General features: G+C 40.8%; 1 protein-coding gene across 1 annotated transcript; it reads left to right on the top strand.

The window, feature by feature from the left end:
- The first annotated feature begins 226 nt into the window (after window positions 1-226).
- On the top strand, window positions 227-8444 carry anxa4 (annexin A4). The gene is made up of 13 exons (XM_079734465.1): window positions 227-304; window positions 1492-1541; window positions 1909-1996; window positions 3226-3320; window positions 4151-4264; window positions 4740-4830; window positions 5262-5341; window positions 5783-5839; window positions 5930-6023; window positions 6194-6289; window positions 6660-6718; window positions 7423-7545; window positions 8240-8444. Exons 2-13 carry the CDS (start codon window positions 1533-1535, stop codon window positions 8297-8299), a joined length of 966 nt encoding a protein of 321 aa, XP_079590591.1. The 5' UTR covers window positions 227-304; window positions 1492-1532; the 3' UTR covers window positions 8300-8444.
- Window positions 8445-8655: the final 211 nt, after the last annotated feature.

Below are 8655 nucleotides of genomic sequence, written 5' to 3'. Positions count from 1 at the left end.
CTACCAGCAGTATCGCAGCATCCTAGCTGTTGCTGCTAATGTTAGAAAGGAATTATGGGTAATGTAGTTCAACGAGAAGCTGCAGCAACCCCTTCTGTCATTCGTTGTAAAAGCCAGAGCGAAGGCGATTGCAGGAGTGTGGTGGTTTGTGCATGAGTGTGTTTGTGCGTGCGTTTTGAGATGGCAGATCCCTGAGCAAGGGGCGGGACCTGAGAATGAAAGGTTATATAATTGGTTTCCTGGATCTCACTCGTCCAGTCCTCAACCCTCTGACGTTTCGGCCTACTGTTCGTCTTCTGAAGAGGTAATCTATTATCATTTGGGAATTATCATCTTTCTATTCGTTTTGTCAAAAGTTAAATCGATGCATAAATATAGTTATTGCAACATATTTTTAAGGGCGTGTCCATGTTCCAAGCTCCGTACTAACTTAGTCATTGACTGATACCCTCCTTTCAATCGTTCTTTATAAAGTTTAATAAACTATCGACTTTTTTTTTAGAAGATATGTGATCTGTGTTATCTAATGTGGTTGGTGGGTGAGGTTACGGTTAGATATAGACTTGTGTCTCTATCGAACTCAAAACCTACTTTGCAAACATAAGTCGAGTCAACGATCACCACAATGGAGAAAAATTACAACATACCAAGTTGATTTGAGTTTTCGATCCATGGTTGATCCTTTGCTCATTCATTCTTCTTCATTGCCAAATTAATTTCCGTATTGAATAGAAGGTGTTGTACATTACATTTTTTTTGGTTTATAAAGGCAATGAGGATGCCATGATATGTAACTTAATTCATATTTTAATTCAGAAGAATAATTTAACTGATTCTATAAGCGTCAGAAAAAAAAAAGTGTAGAATCCCTCTAACATCTATTGACATAGAAAACATTGATGAACTATAGCCCAACCTTCTTCCCAGGTTAAAAATAAACTTTTTGCTGTTCATTAAACCTAAAAAAGTTATTCTATTCATTCAGCAATGGCAAAGGTCATGTGATGAAACCAAAAAGAAAAACCAAATGGTATTTTGCAGAACTCATCAATACAATGCTGCTTGTACTGGCTTGTCAGCACATTGCAATCTATAAATATGTCTTTATAATTATTCTCAAGTGCATCTGCTAAAATAAACCAATAAGCAGTTCTCTTCGCTCCAATATGTACAGCTGTTTCTCCACAAACCCTTTTGTCTTTCCACTTAAATAACTTCAAGAATGTCCATCAAAGAACTCCTTACTGAGGAAAGCCCTTCCCGAAGAGGATGGCATTAATTATTGCTTGGGGTTAACAATAGGAAAACGTGAGACGTAAGATATTAGCCAGGCTTCATAACCCGATCCTGTATTGAGGCTTCCTGTTTTGGAGGCATATTATCCTCTGTCTAATGAGAGAGCACCCTGCTTTAACTAGGCCAGCAGCCAGGCCAGAGGGTTGCTAGACTGGAACGCACATTTGATTAAGTTGCCTTTTGCGTTACTTGCAGAATCCCTCTCGAGTTGGACCGCTAAATCAGCTTTCAGCACAATGGCAGCGGTAAGTAGAAAGCACAGACGACTAGGAAAGAGTTTGAAAATGAGGAAGTGGCATGTAGTAAATGGTGTTGGACTGAATTTTAAATAATCTTTGCATATGGCTTCATGCATTCATCGTAAAAACTACCCAATCACAGCCGTCAAAACCTTATGAGAAATTGCAGTGAAGCTCATTTTTAAGAATAGAACTGCATTCAAAAGCAAAAGTCACTACTTGATGTACACACATCAAAGCCCACGAAAGCTAACATGAGTAAAGAATGTAAATATTGCAAACCTGTGTGAGATGAAGGTGAGTCATGTCGTCATAATAAAAGTACCAACTAGGCTATCCCATGAGGACTGAGCAGTGTTGTGTTGGTTAACAGATTGGTCAGCGTGGGGCAGTTACAGAGGCTGCTGCCTTTAAAGTGGAGGAAGATATCAAGAGACTCAGAGAAGCCATGAAGGGGGCCGGTAAGAGACACTCAGGAACCAGTCTCCACTAACTGGTGTTGTTGTTTCCTGAGGAGAAATAATTATTGATTGGTCCTTTTTGCTTATTTTAGGCATTTTCTCGTGAAGCCTTTCTGTTCTAATCTCTGCAACCTCATCTTTTCAGGAGGATTATAATCAGAGCCTAAATGAGAGCTTAAATTTGAGAATAGAATGATGGGAAACAATTTAAGAACTCACCTTAACCCTTGATATGACAGTGGAATACACTTGATAGAAAACGATTTAAGAACTCACCTTAACCTTTAAATATTGGAATGGAATACACATGATGGGAAACTATATAATAATTAACCTTAACACTTAACTATGAGAATGGAATAAACATGACGGAAACTTTATGAGAATTAACCTTAACACTTAAATATGGGAATGGAATGGAACACATGATGAGGAAACGATAGAGGTGGAACCATAAGCTTCTAGTGTTCTTTTTTTGGTAGGATTCAATGTTCTTTATTTATTTATTAATTTCACAGGGTTGATGGTCATTGACTGTTTCAGAGTTAGCAAATTGCCTACATTTCATCAGCAGTCCCTATTTTAAAGGTCCTTTTACAAAGTAAGAGCCTGGTCTCACCAGTCTTTACAAGGCCCTGGATTTGATTGATGATCCTGCTGGACTCATTGACAGCAGAAGGTAGGCCGCTGGATGAGTCAAAACTGTTCCAGACAGCATGTTAGCTTGATGTAGTCAAAGACAAAGAACCTTCCCACTAGGTCAGTAAAAATGGGCAAACCACTGACACAGTGCTGCTTATGGCTGTGGTGAACGCAGAAGCAACCATGTTTAGTAGCTAGGATACGGGCGAATACAGTTCTGCTTAACTACAAGCTAAACTGTGTGCATGTAGGCTAGAAAACGGGCAGCTCCTATGGAACTTTTGACCGGTTGTAGGATTGTTCCATAATGCAGCCGACCTTGCAGACATTGGGTTTCTGTTTTTTGTTGACACTGCAGTCGGCATAGGAACTGAGTTGTGTCTTGAAAAGTTTTGGTTAGAGTTTTACACATTTTCTTTGCTCAATGGTTTCATTGTTGCTGCAATGGTAGAGAGTGGGAGGGAAATGTTGTTCAGACTCCCATTTGAACTGATACTCAAAACAGCAGTGTTATACTTGCTGACAGACTGTGTGTGTGTGTGTGTGTGTGGGGGGGGGGGGGGATGTTTTTATATGTTAATGTGCAGGCACTGATGAGGCTGCTCTCATCGAGGTCCTTGCCCGCCGTACAATCGCCCAGAGGCAACTTATCAAAGAACAATACAAACAGCAAGTGGGGAAGGTGAGTGGTTGGACTCCTCGTTAAATAGTTGTGTTACTGTGAAGCCCCGCCCACGGCAGACGACCAAACAGAACTGTTGAAGAGCTTGTACTCCTAAAGGCAGACAATGGGTGTGGCTCAACGTGTGTTGTAGATACGAATGTGAGTAGTTAACCATTTGTGTGAAAGGAAACACATGCCTACAATGCAGCGTTAGCAGAGACAGAGTCAAGGACAAAGGTTGTCTTTCTAAAGGACACCTATCGAGTAAAGGGGGAAATGAGGGTTCCTTGGGTCACCTGGTTCGATACACTAACAGAGCAGTGTTTACTTCATATGTCAGAAAAGGAATGCGGAAGCCACCGAGAGGGAAAAGATTTAAAGTGAGAATCCCCGTGGGTAGAAAAAGTGAGTCACAGTCAACAGTCTCCAGTCTGAGGCCATAAGGTTGTTCTACCACTTCTCCTTGCAGAACACGCCCTGTGGGAAACACGGCACCAATGATCGTTTTCTATATGTACACACCAAATAGACATGGTTCCCACCTTGAGGAAGGTTACATGTGTAGAATAATTCTGAATTTTGTGCTATTGTAGTATTGGTTTAGTAGTACTTCATTCATGCAAGTTGTTTACTCCCTCTAACAAAGTTTAAGCACTTACCATAGGTATAATTAACTTTAAGTCTTAGACCTATTATGTTATTTTGTCTTCTTTGTTTACCATGAAAACGAGTAATCTGAATAAGAACTGCAACAATTAACGAGAATTGGCCGACATCTCTTCAAGAAAAGCATAAACAGAGCTTTTTCTGTGTTACTTATTGTCACTGGTTCACTGCTCCACTGTTAGAACCTAGCCGATGACCTGGACTCTGAGCTGAGTGGGAACTTCCAGAAGGTGGTCCTCGGTCTTCTGATGCTGGCGCCCGTCTACGATGCCCATGAGCTGAGGACCTCAATGAAGGTCTCAATGATATTCTACTGTATTCTACTGAGACCCATCTCACAGACGTGTCATTGTAGGACGAACCCAGGGGTCGCTCGTAACATTAATTACATGCCTGCTTCTTTTGTGTACAAAAGGCAGATGGTCCATGGTCAATTTGGGACCTGTGTTTGGCGTACAATGAATACTCTGTGAAAGGGTCTATCGGAATTGACTATTGGAAAGTTACATTTATTGGTGGAAAATAAGTTATTTCAACCAATATAAAACTATCTTTGTTCTGTTATAGCTTGTTATGATTTTTTTTTCCCTTTTTAGGTTGTCCATATGACTTCTATCATCAATTGTATTTTGTTTTTGTAAAGGCATTTTATTGTGTTTCCATCTCACTCATCCAGCATTGGTAATGGTTTGTTCCGCGTTGGTTTTATCCAGGTGTATTATATGTTTGTGTATCCAATAACAATCTATAATACCATATCTCTGATCCTAGGGTGCCGGAACTGAAGAGGCCGCTCTCATTGATATTCTAGCATCAAGGACAACTGAGGAAGTCAAAATAATCAATCTGGTCTACAAGAAAAGTGAATATCTTGTTGTAATTATTGTTTAACATGAAAAACCACTATGTGTCAAATGTCTATTGGTGCACATAGCTTGTGTAAGATGACGATGGTGATGATTAATCCTCTTAATTTATATTGTACTACTACAGTCAAAGTGCTATACGATACATCACAGCAATTTGTAATGAAATACATTTCCATCATGAAAATATAACTTCATGATGTAAAATGTGTGTGTAAATATATCTGACATCTGACATTGGATATTATGCATCAGTCTCCTTGCCTTTGTTTAGCATGAGACAGAGAAATACAGTTTGAAAGCAAACTGCAACATCAATTATTAATGATAGTAATGGCTCTCTAACCCTTTGCAGGCTATTGTTGTGTCCTTTATTTGTAAAGGGCAAACATTTGACTTTTTTGTGTGTTTGTGTTTTTGTTTCTAGAATATGACAATAGCCTGGAAGATGATGTTTGTGGAGACACTTCTGGAATGTTCCAGAGAGTTCTGGTGTCCTTGCTAACGGTGAGTGAACATAACGTGATGCCAAATGTTAGCATCATTTTGCATAAATGTAGTCTACAATAAATATAACTCCATGTTGTTCAATTCCTTATAAAAAAGTATTTTTATTCAAACATGATACAATATTCACCCCACAAAATAAAAGGCATATTTTTTATAAACTAATGTTTTAGTTCATGAAAGTGTCACAGCACGCCGTACTTATTTTGAATTCACTTTGTTGACCAATGCTAGTCAAACGCCTTGTGGGATTTATTTGAGGATTAACATGTGGCGAGGGCCCATTGAATTGTTGTAGAGATTATCCGTGCTTCTAAAACCATTTTTGGAGGAAAAAGGGTTTTCAGGGCTAAACAAAAGGGTTTAGCAGGATTTAATTGATGTGAAGTTAATGTATTGGGTGTTAGTGATAACATTGCCTGCTGTGATCCGATTGGGCAGGCTGGGCGGGACGAGGGCACTGCTGTGGACCCGGCGCTGGCGGTCCTGGACGCTAAGGTAGATTAACTAGCTCCACTCTGAGTATCTGAATGTCGGCTGTGTTGTGGGTGGTGGTGGTTGACGCTCGTGTCCCTGGGGTCCTGTTAGGATATATTCGAGGCAGGGGAGGCTCGCTGGGGAACGGATGAAGTGAAGTTCCTCACTGTGCTCTGTGTCAGGAACCGGAACCACCTGCTCAAAGGTATTATATAAAACTGATATTATATATCCTTTATATTAATAACACTTACACTTACAATAACCCCTTACAGAAAATAGCCCTTATATTGTATAACCTTTACATAAATAACGCTTGTATAAAATAACACTGAATATAAAATAACCCACACCCCATTCCCCTGGGTGTTGCAGTGTTCGAGGAGTACAAGAAGGTGTCTGGAAGGGACATCGAGGACAGCATCAAGCGCGAGATGTCTGGCAGTCTGGAGGAGGTCTTCTTGGCCATAGGTCTGTTACGCTGCTTTGAGTGAAACGTTTTGGTATTGTGTCGAAGATCTGGAACACAGTCATAATGCCATTTGGTCCTGGTTTATAAAATAAGTCATTCAGAAAAAAACATAGTTTTGGCCAGTCCCTGCCGAACCTGAGGGTATGCCACTTCCTCGGTTTGTGTGGATGGGGAAGCCGCTCATGCTGTTGTCAGCTGCGCACGAGAGGGTGGACCTTCTGAGACAGTGTAGAATAGTGTTGTGGTGTATGGGGAATTTCATGCAACATTGCAGGGCTCGACATGGCTGGCTATTGAAATGGACGGCGGATTTCAGCAAGATGATTGCAATGTTAAAAGTTTGTTTTTTTGTGTTTTTCTTTATTGCAGTGAAATGTCTGAAGAACAAGCCAGCGTTCTTCGCTGAGCGATTGTACAAATCAATGAAGGTAGGACTTTGACCTCTGAATTTACTATGTAATAATGTGTGTGTCTGTGTGTCAATATGTCTGTCCATATGTATATATATTTATATATAATTTCCTCTGAACTCACCAAACCCTAACCCATCTGAATTCCCTGATATGTAGTCCAGGCTGGATTCGTACCCGACCCCATCCCGACAGAAACACATCCACCATGCCCATCCAATGCCATTCACCCCAGACATTAAACCCTACTTCTATATTCAGAGCTCCACTAAAAATGGCATGTCAAATCCACCAGCCGCATTCCTCCCGAGACAAGGAAATAATGGATGAAATGACCCAAGGCAGTGTATACCTTTAGACTATGGTGATATTTGTGGTCACTTAAAAACCACCCAAGCTAAGACAGCACAGCAGACACATAATAGCGTGTCTGACTAGGGATAGGTTTACATCAATGCCATTCTAATTGAATCACACAGCTGAGCTGAATTCAGTTCTCAAAATAAGGCTTACTATGTGAGCTAGGTCAATTCCCACAGAATTGCTAACATATAATGAACTTGACAAACCAAGTCCAGCACAGCCTCTCCACCTGCCCAGCCATCTAACCAATAAATCAATCAGAGAGAGTGAGAGAGGGAGAAAGAGCGAGCGAGAGAGAGTTAAGTGTTCTTCTTGGTAGTGAGTTGAATTACCAGTTTTTAACGCCCTCTTCATCCCAGGGCTTGGGAACCACAGACAGCGTCCTCATCAGGATCATGGTGGCACGAGCCGAGATCGACATGTTGGACATCAAGGTGGAGTTCTTCAAGATGTATGGGAAGACCCTCTACTCCTTTATCAAGGTGACTATTCAACTGTCTATCATTCATATATCTGTAATTAAGTCCCATTGAACCTCTTCTTTAGCCTGGTCCTACCAGACTCTCGTACTTCATTTCATTTGCACAGAGAGTCTGGACCTACTCAATTGACAAACGTTAACTCACTTGAAGGTGGGTGTCTGTTGAAGTTTAAAACTATTTGATCTGCCCAGTGCCACTCTGGATCTGCCTTAACCAATCGCTAACGTTTGGCCAGGAATCACGTTACGCAGGCTGTTAACTAACTAAACATCGTGCGTGAAGATGTCCGTCAACGAGCTGACTTTATCGTCATTGATCCCAGCCACTCCCTCTGATCGCTGATTGGACGCAGAAAATTTGGAAGGAGAAACCCCACTAACATAGCGCAGACCCAGACCTAGTACTGAAGGGAAATTCAAATTGAGCGGAAGTACTTAGGCGGGCCGAGCCAGGCTACCTCTTCTTGGTGATTGCAATCACAAATAGTGTACGTGAAAGGATCATTTTAAGAACACTATGAATACACTTCAAAGTGGATACAATTCACGTTTGTCCATGGTCTGGAATGTTGACAAAGAGAAGGCTATTTGCTTAACAAATCAGGTGTTGACTTTAGACGATTGCATTGGTACTATGCTTCTTGTGCTTCACTTTTTTTTAAAGCTTTGCTTGGGATTTCGTTTGATTTCGGCAGGGCGACACATCCGGGGACTACCGCAAGATCCTGCTGGAGTTATGTGGAGAAGACAAGTAGAAGCCGGAGTCAGCCATGTTGTTTGGTTGCTTGGAAATTCAATTATTTTACACCCTGTGTTTACACTCGGCCCCTGGCATTTCACCTATACACAAGATACCTTTTCGCTGTAATATCCGCTAATAAAAAAAACAGTGACATTTGACACCTTTTGTGTTAATCTATTGACCCCGTTCGGATGGATGTTCACTACTGCCTTGTGATAAAAATCCATTTGTATAATTGTGACTTTTTTTTTTTTTTGCTCCCATAGACTCGTCTGATCCAATTACCTTTTAATAAAGTACTAGCATGATTAGGAGCCCAGCAAAGTACAGTCTAATCTATTTAAGGTGGAAGCGTCATAGATCATACAC

This window comes from Pollachius pollachius (genome assembly GCF_949987615.1).
Source record: "Pollachius pollachius genome assembly, chromosome: 4".
NCBI lineage: Eukaryota > Metazoa > Chordata > Actinopteri > Gadiformes > Gadidae > Pollachius > Pollachius pollachius.
This window is presented reverse-complemented; position numbering and strand designations above follow the sequence as displayed.

Bases quoted from the DNA above. Each gene is read 5' to 3' on its own strand.
- anxa4 (XM_079734465.1), top strand. The intron at 5,840-5,929 runs GTAGATTAACTA...GGGTCCTGTTAG, and splicing joins TGGCGGTCCTGGACGCTAAG to GATATATTCGAGGCAGGGGA. The intron at 7,546-8,239 runs GTGACTATTCAA...TGATTTCGGCAG, and splicing joins CCCTCTACTCCTTTATCAAG to GGCGACACATCCGGGGACTA.